General features: G+C 38.7%; 3 protein-coding genes and 1 pseudogene across 3 annotated transcripts; 1 reads left to right on the forward strand and 3 right to left on the reverse strand.

Annotated features, from left to right (window-relative positions):
• Window positions 1–347: 347 nt before the first annotated feature.
• LOC108247873 (trace amine-associated receptor 13c-like) lies at window positions 348–2,202 on the reverse strand. Its single transcript, XM_017436247.3, has 2 exons — window positions 1,992–2,202; window positions 348–1,851 (listed from the first exon to the last, which is right to left on the reverse strand). Exons 1-2 carry the CDS (start codon window positions 2,165–2,167, stop codon window positions 1,035–1,037), a joined length of 993 nt encoding a protein of 330 aa, XP_017291736.1. The 5' UTR covers window positions 2,168–2,202; the 3' UTR covers window positions 348–1,034.
• Window positions 2,203–10,406: 8,204 nt separating this feature from the next.
• Window positions 10,407–10,802, reverse strand: LOC119617131 (annotated as a pseudogene).
• Window positions 10,803–11,919: 1,117 nt separating this feature from the next.
• LOC108247869 (trace amine-associated receptor 13c-like) lies at window positions 11,920–13,071 on the reverse strand. Its single transcript, XM_017436243.2, has 2 exons — window positions 12,867–13,071; window positions 11,920–12,730 (listed from the first exon to the last, which is right to left on the reverse strand). The coding sequence occupies exons 1-2, from the start codon at window positions 13,040–13,042 to the stop codon at window positions 11,920–11,922; spliced, it is 987 nt and encodes a 328-aa protein (XP_017291732.1). The 5' UTR covers window positions 13,043–13,071.
• A 5,334-nt stretch (window positions 13,072–18,405) lies between these two features.
• Window positions 18,406–19,245, forward strand: LOC108247860 (gamma-crystallin M2). The gene is made up of 3 exons (XM_017436231.2): window positions 18,406–18,486; window positions 18,579–18,821; window positions 18,922–19,245. Exons 1-3 carry the CDS (start codon window positions 18,454–18,456, stop codon window positions 19,198–19,200), a joined length of 555 nt encoding a protein of 184 aa, XP_017291720.1. The 5' UTR covers window positions 18,406–18,453; the 3' UTR covers window positions 19,201–19,245.
• Window positions 19,246–23,717: the final 4,472 nt, after the last annotated feature.

The following is a 23,717-nucleotide window of genomic DNA, read 5'->3' on the forward strand; positions in this document are numbered from 1 at the left end:
TTTTCGGAGCCTCTCCTTTGCATATTCTCCAAAATTTATAAACTATGGATCTGGTCATGTGAATCTGGCTCCCTTTGCTGGCCTTGTCTGGTCAGCTATCTTCAATTTCTCCCCGGATTTTATGTAAACAAGATAGGGGAAAAGGGTGGGTACAAAATATGACTAGGGAGTGCAGGGTGTGTCCAAAATAAGACCAACATTGCAGTACCAACTAGAAGCGCCAGGGGGCTTTATTTTTAACCCCTGTCATTGCAGCCATAATAATTGCAAAAATGACATTTAAAGAGGCTTTATTTTGTTTACTTCTAATACTTTTTATATAGAATAGATTTATATATTATCTCAAATTGGGTAATTAATCAGTAGTAGACGTTCATCCAATGATCACTTTCTGGGAGTTTCAATACAATCTGTCCACTGGTTCTAGTGATATTTTCCTAATGTAACAAACAAAATGCATACAAATATACACAGACACAAGCAAAGACATCATCACCCTTTTGCCTTCGGCACCAACTGATATTAATACTAAACATTTTAGTTATTTGAATAATTTTACCTTACATTCTGACTGAACTAGTTGCTAAAATGTTAATTGTAACAAAAAACATCACTGTAATATGAAAGTAAGATAGCTGCTTATGACAGTTTGATGTATGTATTGTTTCTGTTTTTTAGGCAACCAACAAAAATTGTGTACTCATTCAGCATTATGTGTATTTGACAGATTTATCGTTTTTCTTTACAGATTACTGATAAACTAAAGTAAATTATTCAGTGTATAAGGTAAAATAAAAAATATATATAACTTGAAAAAGGATGGAGTACTTTGCATAAAAAAAAATAAAATAGTAAAGAAAAAAAATTGTTGCACAAAATACCAGAACTGTGAATACTTCTTTCTATCTAAATTTATGTTCATACATTAATAACAAAACACACAAAAAAACCTATATTTTACTCTCTCAAAACTGAACTTCAGAAACAGGAAACATTTGTTGCAGAGCAATCACTTCAGTCAGGTTAGTGTATCTCTACAGTATGTTGATCTCACGCGAGCCAGGCTTCAGTATCTGCAAGGTGAAAATGAGTTTAACAGCTTTTCTGAACCAGGGGTAAAACAGGGCATAGATCACAGGATTTATGCATGAGTTAAAATAAAACAGAGATACCAAAAAAGATACATACGGTGTACTATTTAAATCAACCTCAATAAGAGAGTAACAGAAATATGGACAGAAACATATAAAATATATGAGAATGAGAATACCAAGAGTCCTGGCTGCTTTCAACTCAGATTTCTTTGTTTTTACATTTACCGAGTGATGGAGTGTGACAGCTGTGATCTGAGAGCGCATGGCACGAGCCTGAGACACAGCCACTACAAATACTCTCATGTAGAGAACAATGATTACTGTGACTGGAAATACAAAGTTCAAAATTATGTCAATAGTTCCTATAACATAATTAATAATAAGTGCACATTCTCCAACGCAGGAATTACTCCTGCCTGGTTGAATCACATCATCTTTTAAAAACAAAATGCTGTAGATGCCGTACCAGAGCCAACACAGACAAACAAGGCATTTAGCTCTGTTTCTTGAAATTCTGGTGGGATAATGCAAAGGGTCACAAATAGCTACATAGCGGTCAAATGATATGAGAACAATGTTTCCAACTGAAGCACAGACAACATGAGTAATCAAATAGCAATACAGAACGCACATGATATTCCCAAGAACCCAACAGGTTGTATTTCTAAAGATTTCAAAAGGCATCAGCAAGAGACCAACAAGTAAGTCTGAGACACCCAGAGAGAGGAGCAGGATGTTAGTGGGTGTGTGAAGATGCCTGCAAGAACACAAAAGAAATATCAGTTTCCCCTGATTATAATACCTGTAATCAAAAAAGATTTATTGTCAAATCATGTCAATAAAACTTCACATTTCTAAAACTTAAACTCTAGGTTCTGCTGAGAAGTTATTCTCTGCCTGAAATGGGAGACTGAGATGATGACGAGCAGGTTGAGAGCTACAGTGATCAGAGAGATGAACGACATCACGATGTTCAGGAACACAGCTTCAGACCAGTGAAGTGTTGGCTTCCTGCAGGAGTTGTTGAGGAGATGTGGAAAACAGAGTTCTGTTCCATTCTGGATCTGCATCATCAGACAGCAACAGCTCTCTTACACAAACTCTCTGTTTGCAGCAGATTTATGTAAACCGCCATCCTACCCTTCTCTCCTTCTTTATTCTCCTCTGGGCATTGCTGTCACTCCCATTTCATACAATATATAGAAAAGTTTGAATTTACATATAGTGAAGCTTTTTATGTTTGTCTGCACTACTGCCCGTCTTCTTCTATAGCAATCACTCTTCAAGTCCAGACTCCAGTCTGCATCTGTACCAAGCGGCAAGTTAATCTGGACCAGACCCAGTCTACACATTACATTGTATCAATGCATTGCTAATGAAAAATGTATATTTACAACAGTCAAAAAATATTTTAATAAAGACATCAATAAATTGTTAGTTTTGTAAAACACAACTTATTTCGTTTTTCACATGGATCCTTGTCTTAGACTAGTCTGTAACCAATTATGGTAACGTTGACAACCAGCGCACTTATAGGCAACACTGAGGCGCTTCAGTTGCTCAGTTTCATGTTAACATTAGCAAGTCAGCTAAGAGCTAAACACATTCACTTGCTGCCTTTCAAGCATGAGAGAGTGAATCCTCTGTCTGTGTCACTGTCAGAAACTAACTAAGTATTGTATAACCATGGCATTTTCTAAAGGTACAAAGAAATGTAGACTTGGAAAAGTGTTTTTAACCCTTGTGCAATCTTGACATTCTGTTTACTCCCCTTGTCCTACGGGTCAAAAATGACCCGCCCCACCAAAGCCCCAAAATAAAGCAACTTAATTTAATTTTAAATCCAAAATCTATTTTGCATGATTAAACAATCTGTTATTTAACACAACTCAAATTAATTCAATGAGTTAGCCAACTTTCTGATATTCCTATAATGTCAGTGCATGAGTCAGTCAATAAATGTTCTATTTGATCTGTTTAGTTTATTATACTGTGAATAATAATATGTCATAGCTGGAGTCAGTTTGGTCTTGAACAGGAATCCCAGATCAGTTTATTGTTGTTAAGAGGTCGACCTACAGTTGAAAAGAGATTGCTCCTTTCTGGGGGTCTTTCATGATCAAGGCTATCCAACCTTGGGTCAACAACTCTGGGTTCATTTGTGCTGCCAGGCATTCATGGAGAGCAGTCAGTTTCTTTAGTCAGTAGGTGTGGATCATGTCAGGCCCTGGTGTAGTTCAACTCTTCATTCTTGAGGCTCAGTCTTTAATGTATTTCATTGTGATTGATACTGGTTCTTGTTCTGGGAAGTTGCTGTGGTGAGATCTTAGATCCTGTACAATGGGGCATCTATACTGTGTGATGCCTCATTCTCCCATATGCTTCTCAATACTGAATGAGAACTGTAAAATTTTGATATGAGATCTCACAAAACTAAACCATCACAAACTTTTTTGTTCAGTTCAAAATTGTCTAATGAATAATAAAAAAAAAAGAATTTATTTTTATTAATGTTTGAGTTGAAAGGAAACAAATGATCAAACATTGAGATAGAGGAACAAAAAAAAAAACAGACTGTAAAATTTATTGAGTTTGTCCCCCTCTGCACTCCAAGACTCTAAGATGTTTTAAAAATATTTGTGTTCATCAATTGTTCATCAAACAATTCTTTGTGACAAAAACAAACAAACAAATAAAAAACAAACAAAGTCTTGAGAGCTTCCATCACTCAGACTCTGACTGATCTGTAGTTTTCAAAGCTACAGTCTGCCTGAATTTATTTTAATGATAGTGTCTTTTTGTTTCTTCCTGCAGTTTTATGGTAAAATGTTTGCAGTTGTTTTCATTTTCATAGAGGTTTTTTTAGCTGTTTTGATGTCCTTTGGTAAAATATTTTCAGTAGAAAACAGTAAAAAAAAAAAAGTGATAAAAAGGAAGACATAAAAAATATTATCAGTGTTTTTATTTAAAATAAAAAAAAAAGGCCAGCAAACTGTTTGGTCTTCCTGATATATAAGATAGTCTGAAAAAAGTTCATTTCAGAAATTCTAAATGAATATTAAAAAATAAATAAATAATGAAGTGCAAACATATTTATTTTTTTAAAGAAAGGAAAAGGAAAGAAACAAGAGAAAAGATTGGCCCTTTAGTAGGTTTTTAATTTTTGTGCCTTGTAAAAATGTTTTTGACCCCTCTGAATGGTCTGGAAAGATAGACTGTTGTATGCTGTGTGTGGATGATGCTGAATGCATCAGTCTGCCTGATCAGCGTGTCAAGGTTCACTCAACTCCTGATGGAAATATACATGTGAAACGTGAGCACCATTGGCATGTCCATGGTCTATCCATGTTCAGCGCACATACTGTACATTCACACACAAACAAGGACATTGTTCTGTTGAGAAGACAGCAACAAACAACAGTGTAAAAGCACAAAAGTGTGGAGGTTTATTATTAGTATTCTTTCATACCAGTATTCTTTTTCAGAAACAGTTTTTCTATTAGTGTGAAAAACAAACAAAAAATAAACTGCCACAGCCTGAACAATTACTTTTGCCTCCTCCATACCATTTTTATGATTGATATAACAGCTTAGAATGTGGCTGGATGGTGACAAATTTGTAAAACCTTCTTCACTGTGAAGGCATTTGTGGTGCTGGCATGGTTCTAGTACTTGCCAAACCATTTTTTTCTTGCTATTTTCTGTATTTTTTTTTTCAGCAGTGGCTGATATCAAGAAATCTTAATCATAAAGGGCTTGACTGAAGGACACCACAAAGGCATTAAGGGTGTACCACATCCAGATTGACAAACAGTTAATGGCTAACACTGGACATTGTGGTGGTTGACAAACTAGAAAAGAAGGCAGTAAAAGGCACTTGGGATAGCTACATCAATCCCAAGAGCCTTTTACTGCCTTCTTTTCTACATCAATCCCCGCTGCCTTTTTTCTGGATCTAAATGGGGCTGGTTTCAGTCACAGGTCATAGGTCCTTAAATGGGGTAATGACTCAAATTACACATGAGCTATCTTGTCTAAATTCTGTCTATTTCTGTCCTGATCTAAATTCTATTGAACATCTGTGGAAGGAGCTGAAACATGCAGTTTGGAGAAGGCACCCTTCAAACCTGAGACAGCTGGAGCAGTTTGCTCATGTGGAGTGGGCCAAAATACCTGTTTACAAGTGCAAGAGTCTCATAGAGACAGAACTTACAGAAATTGTTTCAGTGCAGTGATTGCTTCAAAAGGTTGTGCAACAAAATAATAAGTTAAGGGTACCATCCTTGATGTCAAGGCCAGTTTCATTAGGTTTTTTTTTTTTTGGCAATTCAGTTGAACAACAATTAAAAAACAATATTGGATTTTCATTGGTTTATTTTCTTATTATTACTTTTGTCAGTTTCAAGTTATTTTAGTACCTTTTTTAGATTTTACTTTGTTTAAAAACAATACTGCGGCCGGCAGATCATTTATCTGTTTATGTCCTTCAGTTAACATGGAAGGAGAGCTGGGGATGCTGGAGCTTGTTGTCTTGGAAAAGTGAAATGTAGGGCATTTGAGTTGCCAACATCTTCAGACCAGGAAGCTGTTGGTTTACTACAGGAGCTGTTATTGATTATCAAAACTGACCTACTTTGTTTTGGACGATTCTTTTAGTCATTCAAATTCATAGTTGTAGTCTCTGCTGCTTCTCCAATGTTACCCACATTGAAAAAGTGTCAGCTCACCCACGGCTTCAATAAAAAAAATAAATAAATAAATAAAAATCAGCTCAAGAAAAATAAATCATAAAAATCTTGCTATATAAAATTAATGCTAATGCTAAACCAATTATTAGTTTTATTTATTTTAGTTATATTAGTTTTGAGTGAGAACCCCCCCCTAATTTGTTATTATGTTGTCTACCAGGCTCTTATTCTTAGTTTTTGTCTAAATTCTGATGTTTTGTCCAAGTCAAAATTATCTATATTGCACTTTTCAGCAACAAGGCAGATCAAAGTGCTGACTTATTAATGAATACTGATAGTCATAATAGTGGAGGATTTCAATATTAATGTAGATGTTGAAAGTGATAGCTTTAACATAGCCTTTAATAATTTGTAATTATATAATCCAATTTGAAATCTTCTAACATACAAAGCTCTCAACAACCATACTCCATCTTATATCGAAGATCTTAATGTTCCAAATTTTCCATACAGAGCACATAGCTCTCAGATTGCAGGTTTACTTGTGGTTCCTGGTGTTTCTTAAAGTAGAATGGAGGCAGAGCTTTCAGCTATCAGGCTCTTCTATGGTGAAATTAACTTCCCGTTTCTGTCTGAGAGGCTGACACCCTGTCTATGTTTAAGACTAGGCTTCAGACTTTCCATTTTGATAAATCCTATAATTAGGATTGACTTGAGTTCCCTGAGCTATCCCTTTGTTATGCTGCTGTAGGCTTAGACTGCTGGAGGACAAATGATCACATTTTCTCTCTCTGCTGCTGTCATTTGTTTTACTGTCACATTGGTATTTGTAAATATATATGTAATATGTAAATGTTTTAGTACAGTGACCTGAGATGATTTATGTTGGTGCTATATAAATGAATTGAATTGTTAATGAGTTGTGGAATAAAGAGCTTGTCTCTCTCCTGGATCTTCATTTTTAGACAGCTATAGCTCTCTGACCCAGATTGTGTTGTACAGTATAGCTGAACGTTTAATATTCCTTCCTGTCTGTTTCCTTGAGTTTCTGTTGAGAAATTTTGACACTCCTCCTTTGCACCACACAACTTTTCTTTCTCTTTACTTTATAAAACTCTTTTTGGTTGTTGAAGTGTTTGTAATTTTGTGGGGAATTTTTTTTTTTTTTTACTTTGACAATGGTTAGTGAGTATGGGTATTGGTGGCGCTGTATTTAAAGTTTGCTAAAAGAGAAGTCATTTTAGGAGTCATTAGGAGTGTGTTAGATAGATGAGAGGTCCAGCTGGGATTTGGTCCTTCCAAGGGTTACTCTTGTTATTTTTATTTTTATTTTTTTGGTGCTATCCTGGGTAGGGACATGCTTCAGGGTTACTGCAGTGACCTGTATCCTTTGTTTGCTGTAGGCTTTGAGTTTAGCGTCAAAGTCACCTCAAGCCTGATACACCCCAGAAAACAGTTAGGTGAGTTTTGTTAGGTGTGTAGGTCCAGAGATTGTGCAGTTTTTGTTTTTTTCTCTTTCATGTTGGCACTTCATAACCATACTCACTATGTTGCAATGGTGAAGGTAGAGAGTGATCGTTTTTGTGTCAAGTTAGATGAGTGTTGTGTTTCTAGGAGCACTGTGTTGGGGGTGTGATCCTAACTTTAGCATGTTGCCTGGCTATTGTGTGCTTTTGTTGTTATTTTTGTAGTAATTGTATGTTGACGATTATTTTGAAAACTGTGCTGTATCTGAAAATTTGGTAGTATGTGAGTTTGGCTAGTGATTGGTTACTGTCTCTTTTTAAAATGAGCTTGGAGCTCTTAAGACTTTGCTAGAGTTATTCAATTCAGGTCTGTTAAGATGATTCAGCTTGAGTGTGATGTTTCTGTTTGGCTGTTGGAGTGTTAATAATTTTGTGGGGGATTTTTTTTCTAGTTTGATAATGGTTGGTGAGTATGGTTATTTGAGGTGCTTTATTTAAAGTTTGCTGAAAGAGAAGTCATTTTAGGAGCACCCTTATTCAATAGGCGAGAGGCCCACACATCAAATTTTATGGACCCATGGGCTACTAAAACAAGACATTGATGGAAAAGGGCAGAGAACTCGACTACTGTAACTCGTTGTTTATTGGAGTCCACAAAAAACACCTTCAGAGGCTCCAGTACATTCAAAACAGTGCTGCCAGGATCCTAGTGAGAGCTCAGAAATTTGATCACATCACTCCTACTCTTTACGAGCTTCACTGGCTTCCTGTAACTTACAGGATTCAGTATAAAATTGCACTTATCACCCATCATTGTCTATATGGACCCTCACCAGATTATCTGAAGGACCTCCTTACTTCACATTCAACTTCTAGACCCCTACGATCCCAAGCCTGCAATCTTCTCCACCTTCCTCGTTCAAGACTAAGGACTATGGGTGATCGAGCATTTGCTGTGGCTGCTCCTCGTCTATGGAACTCTCTCCCGGACTATTTGAGAGCCCCGCAGCTATTGTCCGATTTTAAAACTGGCTTGAAAACTTTCATTTTTAGACAAGCCTACTCCACTTTTAAATGACAGTCTTTTTATTGTTTTTGATTGTTGATTTTATGTTTTTAGATGTACCATGTAGCACTTTGAGATTTGTATTAATGAAAAGTGCATTATAAATTAAATTGATTATTATTATTATTTAGAACTCAAAACTATTGGAACGCTACTGTATGAATAAGACTATAGAGTGGGGCTATATGGGAAGGATGTGGAAATGATGGAATCATAGATACCCATCATCCAAATCATCAGAGTATGGGTACCAAGCACAGAATTCTCTTCTATGCTTCCGTAGTCAGTTTGGATGAGCAACCTCAGAGGTTGGCACAGTTGCTCAGAGGTTTGCACAACCTGACAGAACTGTAGCTCAAGGGCCAGACACAAACATCTGCTCTGCCTGGATTGACTACAAGAAAGTCTATGACTGCTGTTACCCACATGTAAAGAAGCTATCCAAGTGAAAGTGGAACCACCCATGTGAAATAGGGTGAGATGGAAGTTTTTAAATATATTGTAGCATACAAAAAAAAAATGAATGAAGGTTGAGACTTTACTGATGAACATGCAGGTTTAATGGCAATGAACCCTTAGTTTCACCATAAGAGCTGGAGATGGATACAGACACACACACACACACACACACACACACACACACACACAAACACAGTGTAAGCCAAAAGACCATACTCTTACAACCTTTATATTTACAACTTAACAATAACTTTTACAACAGACAATCTTAAAACAACTTTAGTTATACCATATGTATAAAAAAAGAATGCACAGTTTAAGTTATTCAGTATAAAAGACGTGTACTTATTTACATAATAATCACACCTTGTGCCTCTATCAAGGGGGTTGCTAAAAACAAGACACATTGTATCAACTCCATTACAGCTTGTCTTCTGGCCTTTTGTTGTTGTTAAGCTGCTGTTCGTTAACACAAGAATCGGAAGTTACCCTTTCAAAATAAATTTTATATATAAGCATATTTGCTGAGTCAGTATATGTTACTTTGGCAATACAGAGCAAACACCAGATCATATAGGTTAACAATGATACTACTTAGATCTTAAGATAAAATTATCAATAATAAAGGAATGTATTATTCTACAATTTAACATTACTTCAAGTACTTAAAGGTGAAATGCAATAAAATATAAAAATGAGTTTTCATTTAGTTTTCAGTTTTCACTATCATAGAAAATTCCACCTGCCATTTTCTCTGATTTTAAATGTTAATGACTTCTTTTTAAAGTCTTAGTGAACTGGGGTGTTACTGTTCTTGGCTGGTGATGTCACTGGCATTGCTGTAAGACACTGAAGAGGTTACTGTCCCATTGTTTATCAGCCCCATCTTTTCGGAGAATACTGCACTAACATAAAGGCCCCCATATACTCTGGCATACTTCACTCCGCGGAGGTCCGCACGTACTCGAGGCGGACTCGAAGCGGACATCTGCCGAACACGTCTGTGCAAAGATCAATTTTTATCCCCGCATACGCGTACTTGGTGTCGCACAATAATCTGCCTGGTGAGAAATGGTGTTCACATCAAACTGTTTTGTGTGCGACACCAACCACTCTTAGTTGAAAATCGGCGCCAGCGCGACTGCTGCTTTCTGTGCAGCACTGACAGGTGTGCAGTGGCTGCCCTGGTGGTGAAGAAACAGGGCTAAAGGCACCTTCTTTTGTTTTTTGTTTTTTTTTTATAGCTAACAGGCAAGCAATCTCTCCCTCCTCCTCCTAAAATTTGTTATGCTGCAAGCGGTGCGGCTTTGTAGTTTACCAAACTCGTACTAAAACATTATGACTTCTTGCATATAGAAGGCGCTCCGGATTATAAGGCGTACTTTTTTTTTTTGAGAAAATTTAAGGCTTTTAAGTGCGCCTTATAGACTGGAAATGTAAAGTAAATGATTCAAACTCCAAAACACACAAATATGAAAAACAAATGCAAAAGAAAATTGCTGCAATCACCAAAGACACCAGCAAGTAAAAAATGCTGCAAACTCACTCCACAAAACATTCAATTCAATTCAAAGATACTTTATTAATCCCAAAGGGAAATTAAATGTTGTTGTAGTTCATAATTTTATTTTCGTTAAAGAGTTGTTATAGATGATGATGGCTGTGGACAGGAAGGATCTCTTGTAGTGGTCTGTCCCAATGTGTCCTCGGCCCTGGTGTCCTCAAAGAGCTTCACCAGGTGAGCCTCACTGGCCTCCTGCGGAGCCATGACAGCCGAGCTCTGGATGCTCAGGTCAGTCTTGAAGTCCTGGGCAATCTCCTGGACCAGGTGCTAGAAGGGCAGCTTCTGGATGAGCTGGTTGGTGGACTTCTGGTAGTGGTGGATCTCCCTGAGAGCCACAGTACTGATCCTGTAGAAGTGAGGCTTCTTCACTCCACTGGCGCTCTTGCTGGCAGCTTTGGTGGTGAGCTGCTTCCGGGGAGCTTTACCTCCAGTGGATTTACGGGTGGTCTGCTTGGTTCTGGCCATGACTGGACTTCAGGGTTCTTCACACTTAACACTTGTTGTCATGGTTATGCATCATGACAAAATGTCCAAAAGTAAAAAAGGTTTCAGTAAAAATCCATCCAGCTGCACAGCATCCGATACCAGAGGAAATAATGATCAAAAAAAGTGATTTACATCAAGAAAAAAGAGGAATAACATTTTCAAAAGCAATATCTCAGAATGAAAGTAACAGAGCTACTCAAACATGCAGCCACCTTGAGCGGCGCAACAAGGAGAGTCTAGGTTTGATGTTTGTGCTCTGTGGATTCAGCAGTGTCTTTCTGCTGTTTGTTTTTTTATTAAATTCCCTGTTCACGTTCTCATGTTTGGCTCAGAACATGGCACACTTCTGAATGATCACAGAAAATGACAAATAGACCCTAGTAATTTTTTTATTATTTTAAAATTTGTGTGATTTAAAAAAATGCAAGACTGAAAACAAGCTGCTTCTTTGACTTTCTTTTTATATATGTTTGCTTCAAAACACTTTTCATATCATTTCACCTTTACCTTAGTGAGGAACAAAGATTCCCAAGGTATCTCAATATATCTCAATCTCAATGATTTTGGAACAAATTACTTCAAAGCTTTGTGCTGTAAAAACACATGCTGATAACCTGAAATATTTTGTATGTGTGCATATTTCGCCTTTCTGGCTACACAACAAAATGAGGCCCTTCTATGTAACTATAGAAGAAATGCTAAGACTGACTCCCAAACTTGTAACTAATACTTTAAAGCAAAATATTTAAACTGCCAGTGTGTCTGTCTGATGGGCCAATTTAGATTTAACATATTTAACAAATAACAGTCCACATTAGTGGGTAATACAGTGTAAGGCAACTAGAATATACTGTATGTACTATGTACACATTCTGATCACACAACATTCTGTGTTCTAACTTAGCTGCTCCAGTAAAGTGTTCCATTGTAGCACCAGTTGCTCTGATTATGCCCCCACAATGCCCTAGTAAAAATTTTAAAATCTTTGAACAAAGAAATTATTAATCAAAGTCACATAGAAAAGAAAACTCAAAATACAAACAACTGGGGAGTTTAAATGTATTTCTGACACATTTTTAGTTAGTTAACCACTTCTCTACAGTATGTTGGACTCACAGGAGCCAGGTTGCAATATCTGCCGAGTGACTATTAGTTTAATGGATTTTCTGAACCACGGATAAAACACAGCATAGATTACAGGGTTTAGACAGGAGTTAAAATAAAACAAAAAGAACAAAAAGGATGCATATGATGTACTGGTGACATTAACCTCCACAAGGGAATAACAGTAGAATGGGCAAAAGCATAATAGATATACAATAACAAGAATACCAAGAGTTCTTGCTGCTTTCAACTCTGATTTTTTTGCATCTAGATTGACTGAAAGCTTGAGTGTGACAGCTGTAATGTGAGAACGCATGGCACGAGCCTGAGACACAGCTACCATAAATATTCTCATATATAGAACAACGATGACTGTAACTGGAAATATAAAGTTAAGAATGAGATCAACAGTTCCTGCAATAACATCAATAACAAATGTGCATTCGCCAATGCAGGAGTTACTCCTGCCTGGTTCAACCAATTCATTCTTCAAATAAAAAATCCGGTAAAAACCAGCACAGATCCAACACAGACAGACACAGCATTTTACTCTTGCCATAGTGATTCTAGTGTGGTAATGAAGAGGTTGACAAATAGCCACATAGCGATCAACAGAAATGAGAATAATGTTTCCAACTGAAGCAGAAACAATATGCGCTATGAGATAACCATAAAAAGAACACATGATATTTCCCCAGCAGGTGAATTTTTTATATATTTCTAAAGGCATCAGTAGGAGACCAACAAGAAAGTCTGACACAGCCAGAGATAGAATGAGTACGTTAGTTGGTGTGTGGAGTTGCCTGGAATGACAAAGGGGGAAAAAGTAAATATATCAATAAATACATCAATACAGTGTAAATGGTTTATTGTTCAATCGTGTAAAATTGTGAGTACAAATCAAAATATTTAAATGTGAATTCCTCTGAAAATCTTTACCTGAAGTGGAAAACTGAGATTATAATAAGCAGGTTTAAAACTGCAGTGATTAGAGAGATTAGGGACAGCACAATGTTCAAGAGCACAGCTTCAGTCCAAAAAAGAGTTGGCTTTCTGCAGGAAGAGTTGAGAAGGTGTGGGAAACAAAGTTCTTGTCTGTCATTGATATCCATCATCAGACAGTTGTAACTCCAGCTCCTCTGATTAAAGCTCTGTCATGCAGCTGATTTAAAATTTTCTATGTCCCTCCCATCTCATTGTTTGTTCTCTATAAATCACTGGTGGCACTCCTCCTTACATCTACAAAACAACTTCCTTTTTTTTTTTTTCGTTTGATAAGATTACTGTTTTTTAAAACCAATTCTGAAGATTCCTTGAACAATGCTGCCAAAAAAAAAAAAAACAACCAAAAAAAATAAATAAACCAACAAGACAAAACAATTCTGCAATTCTTCACAGCTGCATCTACTTTTCTTAGTTTTCTTTGCATTTATAAAAACCTATCAAACTTGCCTGTGACAGATTCTTACTAAATTAAAATGTAGTGGCAGTAGATTTGCTATTTGGGATGAATAAAATATTTTAACAGAGCGGTATCTGTATGATCATGTGACAGTGATAGCGAAGCTGCACAGCCAGGAATAACTGAAGCAGAGAGCCATGTCAGCAGTCTGGTCGTTTTTCACAGTATCAAAAGAAGACACATGAAAAGCAGTGTGTAATGCTTGCAAAGCCGAGGTAATGAGAGGAGGATGTTGCGTTAAGTCATTCAACACCACCAATTTGATATGCCATTTGAAAAACTACCATCCAGAAGTTCACAAAAAATGACAGGACGCTAACGGTGCTAAAAGTAGCCAACAGGCAAAACAAAAGTAGATTCAGCAGCAGCTGGGAGCTCAATACAGCAGGCATTTGAGCAAACCACAAAATTCTCCAAAGGCAGCACAAATCCAGGTCAATAACAACAAATCTAATGGAAATGATTGCTCTTGATGACCAGCCATTTTCTATCGTAGAGGACTGAGGATTCCAGTGGTTGATCAAGCACATTGAACCATACTACAATCTTCCAAGTTGGCGCTACTTTTCTGACGTGTCCCTCCCAGCTTTGCACAAAGTGGTGGTCGTGCATGTCCACAAGTTGATAGCAATGTGATGGACATTAGCTTCACTACGGATATATGGAGTTCAGATGCAAGTCACATGAGTATGTTAAACAGTTTATTATTTGGTCACATAAAACTGTGATTATAAATCAAAATTTTTTAATGTCAATTTCTCTGAAAATCTTTACCTGAAGTTAAAAACGAAGATTTAAATGAGCAGGTTTAAAACTGAAGTGATGGAAGAGATTAGGGACTGCACAATGTTCAGGAGCCCAGCCTCAGTCCAAAGAGAAGTTGGCTTCCTGCAAGAAAAGTAGAGAAGGTGTGGGAAACAAAGTTCTTATCTTTCATACACATCCATCATTAGACCTGGACAGGGTAATGAAACATATTGGGTCATTCCACCTCCACAATCAGGACAGAAGTAACAAGTTGTCCTACCCAAAACTGGGAACATGGACTATCAGGAGCCTTCCAGACTCCAACTGAAGTTCTGAATAACCTCACAGACTAATGAAATGAAGAATAATATTTTGTGTAAATCGTAGACACCCCTCACAGTTGTTTTTTGATCAGGCAAGTATTTTAACTGTTTATCAAGTTAATCAATTTCAAATTACTTTATTTGTTTATAGTTCTATAAAAAAGTTACTTCCTCAACATTTCTGTAATATTTTTACTTTTAATAATGAATTTCACCAGTATTCGACTCGTGGTAGTTGTCTTATTAGACCTCCATACTCTCGCATAACTCAAGCACAGTTTAGTGTTTTATACAGAGGATCAAAGATTTGGAACAGTCTTCCTAAATCCCTCATTGAGGTTTCTAAAGAACAGTTTAATCAGAGAGTCAAATCGTTGCTTCTGATGTGTTTGAATTTCCCATATGGGTTTGTTTATTAAATGTTCTTTTTTTTTGTTTATATAAAGAAATGTTTTTAACACTGTATTTTTATAATAGATAAATGTTTTTAAATTATTTGTTTAAATGGAGATTGCCGCTTTTCAAGCTCCTAGAGGGTTTTTTGGCGATTCTCCGGCACATTGGTTTTTATGATGTAAAGTAATGTAGAATATAATGTTGTTTGGTTTTGTTTTTCTTTTTTTGTTGTGTATTTTTCTTATTGTGCAAATAAATAAATAAATAAATCTCTGTATGTCTCTGGTAAAGAACTGTTTTGCCACACTTTTTAGCCCTGCGCTTGGGCAGTGAGACTAAAAACGCCTTTCAGTCACTCGATATTGTTTTCCACAAGATCTCCAAAAGGGAAAAAATCCTCTTGCTCAAAGTACTTATGTGGCTCAGAATAGAATGATATGAAATGGAGTTCTTGGCAGGCATTCAATTCAATTCAAAAATACTTTATTAATCCCAAAGGGAAATTAAATGTTGACGTAGCTCATTTAAATTAAGGAGTTATTATAGATGGTGATGGCTGTGGGCAGGGAAGATCTCCTGTAGTGGTCAGTTTTACAACTAATCTGAAGAAGCCTTTGACTAAAGAGACTGTTTTCCGATGACGGTCTCATGAAGAGGATGGTCAGGGTTGTCCATGATTTCCTTGATTTTATGCAAAATCCTTCTTTGCATCATCCTCTCCAGAGGTTCCACAGTCATCCCCAGAACAGAACCAGCCTTCTTTATCAGGTTGTTCAGCCTTTTTATGCCCCTGGCTCTGATGCTGCTGCCCCAACAGATGATGGCAGAGGAGATGACACTCTCAACAACAGACTTATAGAAAATCTGCAACATCTTGCTGGAAACCTTGAAGAATCTAAGTTTCCTCAAGAAGTACAGTTTGCTCTGTCCCTTCTTATAGATGGCTTCACTGTTGAGTCTCCAGTCCAGTCTGTTGTCTAGATGAACACCAAGGTATTTATATTCCTCAACCACCTCAACTTATTCACCCATAATGGTAATAGGGTTTGGTCTGACCCTGTTTCTCCTGAAATCTACAATCATTTCCTTTGTTTTGTTCACATTCAAGATGAGATGATTGTTTCCACACCATGCCACAAAGCAGTCCACCAGATCTCTGTACTCAGCTTCTTGTCCATCTCTGATACACCCGTCAACTGCAGAGTCATCTGATTATTTCAGTAGATGACAGGAGTCTGACTTGTGCTGGAAGTCACCTTGTGACAGAAGTGTACAGAGTGAAAAGGAATAGCGAGAGTACAGTCCCCTGTGGTGCTCCTATGCTGCTGACCACCTGGTTAGAGACACAGTCCTTCAGTCTCACAAACTGTGGTCCGTTTGTCAGGTAGTCATTGATCCAGGCGATTGTTGAAGCCTCCACCTGAGTTTTCTGGAGTTTCAGATGAAGCAGATCAGACTGAATTGTGTTAAATGCACTGGATAATTCAAAGAACATGATCCTCACAGTGCTGCATGCTTTGTCCAGATGACAGTGGGTTTGTTGAAGCAGATTTATGATGGCATCTTCAACTCCAACTCCACGGCGATAAGCAAACTGAAGGGGGTCCTGATATGTGCTGGTTTGCTTACTCAGGTGGGCCAACAGGAGTCTCTCCAGGACCTTCATGATGTGGGATGTCAGGGCAACAGGTCTGTAGTCGTTGATGACTGAGGGGTGAGTTTTCTTTGGTATCGGGTCAAAGGAGGGTGGGATGTCTGTTTGGCTGGGGGCAAGAGGGGAGGATGGTGAGCTTGTTCCTGAACTGAACCTGTTGAAGAATGTGTTCAGCTCATATAATTTTATAATCATAGATATTAAATAGGCTACACCTCTAAAAGGCTTCCTAGTTAAAATGTTGATTTGGAAAAAAATATGTTTTCACTGTAAAATGACATTCTCAAAATATTATGTGATTTGAAAATATGTGATTTAAGACATAATTGTACATTTGAACTAAAATTAGGGAAGGTAGACTTAGAAATTGTATTACTGGAAGGCAGTAGGTGGATTTTCTCAGGTGACAGATATTATATTTAATCTCTGTCTGGCAAACTCCCTTATATTCCACGTAAGCTTTATATGTCATGAAACATGGAGACAGAGGTGAACCCAGAACGCAGACTTAAAGCTGATGAAAATGAAAAACTAATTTATTAACTAAAGAAAAACAGTCAAAACAAAAGGGCTGACGTGGCAGCAAAACAAACAAAGACTAAATCCAAAAAAACGAGAGAACAGGGCATGGCAAGGAGCAAGACACAAGGAGACCAAAACGGAACGACAAGCATGACAAAACGCAATGACCCAGTGATAAGTGACAAAACAGAGACCGGTTATAAAGACAGAGGGAAGATGATTATGGGATGCAGCTGTGGACTAAACGAGGAGCAGGTGAGGAGGGCGTGGCAGGCATGGGTGGAAAAATATTGGGGAGGTGAATGGTGACGAGGCATGAAATCCAAAACAGCATGAACAAGAAACAAACAAAGAACCAAAACACTTACATTCATGACATTATATGATTATTTTATTCCTCTTAGTATCTGACTTTTAATGATTTGGATTTGATATATACAACAGTGTTCTAGATTGTGATATAATGGTTGGTTCCTTCTTATTTCATTAGTAAAATTGCATGCATGGAAATCCCTATGACTCATACTGGTCAGAGAAGACCGCTCAGTTTCTATAGGATATTCCTCTCAACTCACAAATGTGAAGAGACAGGCAGACGTTTACTTTTCAAAGTTAGACTCAGGTTGTCCTTTGTTTTATAGCTGTTTTTAGTTATCATGGTTATAGTAAGGTTTCCAAAGAAAATGTACAACCACACTAAAGTAGTATGAGTGATATTAGACTGGCTTTTCTTAATGTGAATGGACTTTATTCATTTTATTTTTTTCTATATAAAATGAATGAAGTGGAGTAAATAAAACAAACTTGTTTATTATTCCCACTAGAAAAACAATCCAACTTAATGTTTATCAAAAAAGCATCACTATGAAATCAGAATCTTTTTTTCTTATCTAAAATCTTTACTGATTTTTTTTTACCCATTTTTCTTTTTAGAGTAATGCTTTAATGTGACACAGTATACCTCCTACTTGAAAGAATAAAAACATAAACACTTATGTCTTGATGAAACTGCTTGGTCTAACTTGTGTATTATTTCAAATGTCTCATCATGTTCAGTAATGATACCAGTAAAAGTTAGGTAAAATTGCAAGACAGAACAAAATATCAGGGTTTAGATGACTATAACAAAAATATGATGTAACATACAGGCGATAAACACAATTCCTAGGTCACATGGGACAGCCTATTCACTTATTGTGTGAAAATGCTGTTTGTATTGAGCAAAAAAGGCCTTTCTAAAGACAAAAAAAATGAACATAACCTCAGCATTCTGTGAAGCTCTAAAATAAGTTGCTGAGTTAGGGGTTCTATGACGGGTGCTGGGTCAGTGGTTCTTTACAACTGTTCAGGTATAAAAGGAAAGGGTTAAACCAGGTAGAAAAGTAGCACTGGAGCAAGAGCAACAACTCATCTGCAGCCAACATGAGCAACACTGACATGAGCATGAGGGGAAAGGTACAAAATCTGTCTGATTGACAGAGTGTATATTTTGTCAATACATTTTTTTATTTTGTTACTTTTAAATGTTACAATTCACTCCTTTTTAGGTCATCTTCTATGAGGACAGGAACTTTCAGGGTCGTTACTATGAGTGCATGAGTGACTGTGCTGACATGTACTCCTACCTGAGCAGGTGTCACTCCTGCAGGGTGGAGAGTGGCTGCTTCATGGCCTATGACCGTCCTAACTTCATGGGAAACCAGTATTTTTTCAGGAGAGGCGAGTACTCTGATTACATGAGCATGATGGGCATGAGGGACTGCATTAGGTCTTGCCGTATGATCCCTATGGTAAGTTTTAAACTATTCTGCTTTTCAAAAGTAAATTAATTAATTGTAATGAGATTTTTTTTTAATCCTTTGAATGTCATGTGTCCATTGGTCTTTACAGCATAGAGGATCCTACAGAATGAGGATCTATGAGAGGGAGAACTTTGGTGGTCAAATGTATGAAATGATGGACGACTGTGACAACATCATGGATCGCTATCGTATGTCTGACTGCATGTCCTGCCACGTGATGGATGGTTACTGGCTGATGTATGAGCAGCCCCACTACAGAGGCAGGATGATGTACATGAGGCCTGGAGAGTACAGGAGCTTCAGGGACATGGGATATGGAGGCACGAGGTTCATGAGCATGAGAAGAATTATGGATTCCTGGTATTAAATGACCACTGTTCAGTGTCCCAAAATAAAGAAATTTTAGACCTTAGATTTTTGTCAAGCTTTTTTTGTCAAGGTTAAGATACAGTGTGTGTGTGTGTGTGTGTGTATAATTTGTTTATTTTTCAAATGTCTGATGAAACAAATAAATCCATTTAGTCTTTTCATGTAAAAGCAGAAGCTGGTTTTCTGAAGAACCCAAAATCTACTCAGAAAAAAAAAGACAGAACCAAAACAACAACAAAAAAACCCTCACTTTAAGTGTTTTTATCAGATAATGCCTACAGTTGCAAAAAATGAAAAATAAAATCCAAAGGGATTTCATTTGATGCAAAGTAAATGCTTGAAACAAGAGGGTCCACTTAATGTTGTTAGTGTGAAATGCATTTTTAGTACATTCTGTATATCCATCCATCCATTTTATATTCTATTTAACCACTTACACATGTGAACTTCCTTAATCTCACCAAGGATCACAGTCAGCTGGTGCCTACCTCAGTCAGTCAATGAACTCTGCATTGTGCCATTATAGAACCAACAGAAATAAAATAAAACCCTAGCATTCCTTGAAGGAATGTTCTAATATTAAAATGAGATCATCTAATGATGAAAAGGCATTTTGGTCTAACTTTGGTAATTGATGTGCAATCTTGTAATAATTTGAGATCTTGCAAAATTTGTTACTTCCCAAAAAATGTGTTGAGAATTACTCCAAGCTACTACCACATCGAACATTAGCTCAATGTCAGTCATTCTGAAGGGCTTATAGCCATTTTTGTGTTGGCTAAAGTTGATTAGCTGTGGCAACCAACTTGAATCTGGTCAACTCGTCTGTCAAATAATCTTGAAATATCTGTGCGCGTGTAAAAGTATTTGTGCATGTGTATAAATATTTGTGTGTGTGTAAAAATGTATTTGTAACTTGTGTAAGCATCTTTGTGTGTAAGTTTGGATAGTTGTATCTGTGAAACATGACTGTAAGTCTTAAAAAGAAAACATAAATCTGGTAGCTCCACTTAAGCGTGAAATGAGTCTCAAAAATAGTTGTGCACTCGTAACTGGATCTGTACGTAACTGCAGTTCTGTGTGTGTGTATCTGGCGACTTGTGTGTACTTTTTCAACATTTGGAGGCGTAGGAAAAGGTTTATTTTCTTTTTAAGGCTTACAATTGTCAGGAGTCTGGAATGCTCTGCTGTTTGTGGCTTGCTGCTTCTATGTGTTCTCCAGTAGGTGGCGCAGGGTTTTCCAGGTGGTGGCGGCAGCAGGTGTTTCTGATCTGGGGCTCGTTAAGGGAGGCTTATAGGAAGCGCTCAGACTACGCCTCCCTGTCAGAGTGTTAAGACCTGTGGTACGTTTGATACCTACCTGACCAAGCTGAGATAACTAGTTTGTTCATGTTACAGAATTCTACCTTGTCTTTTGCCTCGTTCATGTGTGTTTGCTTCATTCCAGGAAAAACTGAGTTTCCTAGTCCTCAGCCACAGCTTTTGCCGAAGAATACCTACCCTGTTGCTAAGAGCCACAGAAGAACCTCTTCACCGAACCCTGCTCACCCTCCACCGCCACCTGGATGCCACGCCACTGCGGATCAGCACAAACAACCGAAGATCAGATTCCAGACTCTGGCACTCCTCCAAGGCCGAGTTCATCTACAAACCTGTAAGCCACAGTTCTTCAGGGTTATCTCATCAAATTTACAGTTGAATAAACCTGGACTCTTTCTCACAGTAACACCCGGTCCCAGAGAAGCCAGCTCCCAGCTCCTGTTACATGCTCATCCCCTTTTACAATAAACATTATTACTTTAATTACCTGGTCTCCTGAGTGTGTTCTGCATGTGGGCTAAAACACTGCCCAAGATCATGACAACAATCATGTTTCACAGATACAACTATCCAAACCTACACACAAAGATGCTTACACGAGTTACAAATACATTTTTACACACACACAAATATTCATACAGACGGAGTCAGAGAGTCAAAAACAGCCAAGAGTGCTCTTAAAGCTTAAACACATTTATTCACTTTCAGCGCTGAAAGAGAGACGTGAAAGGAAGACCCTTACTGAAGTTCAGAGCACTCAGCCTACGTCTGACTCTATCTTCCCTTGTTTAACAAGGGGGACTGGAGGGTGTGTTCCAACTACAGAGGGATCACACTCTTAAGCCTCCCTGGTAAGGTCTATTTGGGGGTTCTGGAGAGGAGGGTCCGTTGGATAGTCGAACCTCGGATTCAGGAAGAGCAGTGTGGTTTTCGTCCTGGTCATAAAACAATGGACCAGCTCTATACCCTCAGCAGGGTCCTTGAGGGTGCATGGGACTAGCCCAACCAGTCTACATGTGTTTTGTGGACTTGGAGAAGGCGTTCGACAATGTCCCTCGGGGAATCCTGTGGGGGGTACTCTGGGAGTATGGGGTACCGGGCCCTTTGATACGGGCTGTTAGGTCCCTATATGGCCGGTGTCAGAGCTTGGTCCGCATTGCCGGCAGTAAGTCTGACTTACTTTCAGTGAGAGTTGGACTCCGCCAAGGTTGCCCTTTGTCACCGATTCTGTTCATAACGTTTATGGACAGAATTTCTAGGCACAGCCAAAGTGTGGAGGAGATCCGTTTTGGTGACCTTCGGATTGCGTCTCTGCTTTTTGCAGAAGTTGTGGTCCCATTGGCTTCATCAGGCTGTGATCTACAGCATTCGCTGGACCGGTTCACAGCCGAGTGTGAAGCGGCTGGGATGAGGATCAGTGCCTCCAAATCCGAGGCCATGGTTTTGAGCCGGAAAAGGGTAGAGTGCCTTCTCCGGGTAGGGGAAGAGGTCCTGCCCCAAGTGGAGGAGTTTAAGTATCTCTGGGTCTTGTTCACGAATGAGGGAAAAATGGAGCGGGCGATCGATAGGCGGATTGGTGCAGCATCTGCAGTGAAGCGGGCACTATATAGGTCTGTCGTGGTGAAGAGAGTCAAAAGGCAAAGATCTCGATTTACAGGTCGATCTACGTTCCTACCCTCATCTATGGTCACGAGCTTTGGGTAGTGACCGAAAGAACGAGATCGCGAATACAAGCGGCTGAAATGACTTTTCTCCGCAGGTTGTCTTGGCTCTCCTTTAGAGATAGGGTGAGAAGCTCGGTCATCCAGGAGGGACTCAGAGTAGAGCCGCTGCTTCTCCACGTCGAGAGGAGCCAGTTGAGTTGGCTCGGTCTTTTGATTAGCATGCCTCCTGGACGCCTCCCTGTTGAGGTGTTCTGGGCACGTCCCACCGGGAGGAGGCACAGAGGAAGACCCAGGACAAGCTGGAGGGACTATGTTTCTCAGCTGGCCTGGGAACGCCTTGGGATTCCCCCGGAGGAGCTGGCCCAAGTGGCTGGGGAGAGGGAAGTCTGGGTCTCCCTGCTTAGGCTGCTGCCCCCGCGAACCGACCCCGGATAAGAGGAAGAAGATGGATAGATGGATGGATGGATAGTTTTAGATTTTAATTTCCAATTAAAATGTATTTTTTTAGCCTGACTCTTTAGTTGACTATTTGCAGTGCACACATCTAGTTAATTTTATTTGGCAGTTGCTATTTTTTGGTTAATATGCAACAGATTAATTTCCTTTTGTTTTGAGTTACCAGTTTCCTTTGGAGCTGCTGCTGGGGTGTGTTGTGGAAGAAATCAATTTCCAGGCACTGTTTGATGAAATCACTCAAACTGTAATGATCATTATTTTGCCTTGTCATGTCTCTAATCATCTCTCATTCTGGTTCCCTGTGTCTCAGCCCTGATTATTATCTCCCATACCTAGTCTATGCCCTATTTATTCTCCTCCCATGCTTTCCTCCAGTGCCAGATTATGAAAGCTCACAAGCAAGTAGTTCTCCAGCGTTTCCTGACTGTCTCCCAGTGCTTTGACCCTGCTCTCATTTCTTGGACCCCCCGTTTACGCCTTGCCCCTGCCGGAACCTTGTTGGACTACGGATATCTGGACACCGACCTCTGCCTGTTGTCTGGACCTGGACCTTTTGCCTGCTCCCTTGTTTCTGACGCACCCTCTCGGCCTACCGTGCATCGACCCTTGCCTATCTGACCATGAGTATTATGTTGCCCAGCTCTCCTACATGTTAGGAGCTTTAATCCTTGTCTCTGTCCTGGTTCTCTTCACGGACTTCATCCTCCAGTCGTCCAGCCTTATTATCCACAGTACTATCATCCAGGTTAGTGAATCCTCCTGCGACTCCTTCGACTTCTTCGACTTCCTGGATTCCGTGTTGAGCTCTGAACTCCCCCCTCTCTCTCCAGAGTTGCCGCCTGGGTCCCAGTCCCTGAAAGTTTACTTTCGCCTGTTTTCCAATAGAGCGGTTCTAACCGCCCGCTCTTGTGTTGTGGCTGATTTTCCGGGTCTGAAAACTGGTTCTTCTCACAAACAGATTTATTTATATATTGTGCACAAAATATAGAGAGCATGAAAGACTATTAAGAATTAACATCAGAGTCCCAGGTCCGAATGGGAAAGCTCTGAATCAAAGCTCTGGCTCCCCAAGTCC

The sequence above is a fragment of the Kryptolebias marmoratus genome, linkage group LG6, assembly GCF_001649575.2.
Source record: "Kryptolebias marmoratus isolate JLee-2015 linkage group LG6, ASM164957v2, whole genome shotgun sequence".
Lineage (NCBI taxonomy): Eukaryota > Metazoa > Chordata > Actinopteri > Cyprinodontiformes > Rivulidae > Kryptolebias > Kryptolebias marmoratus.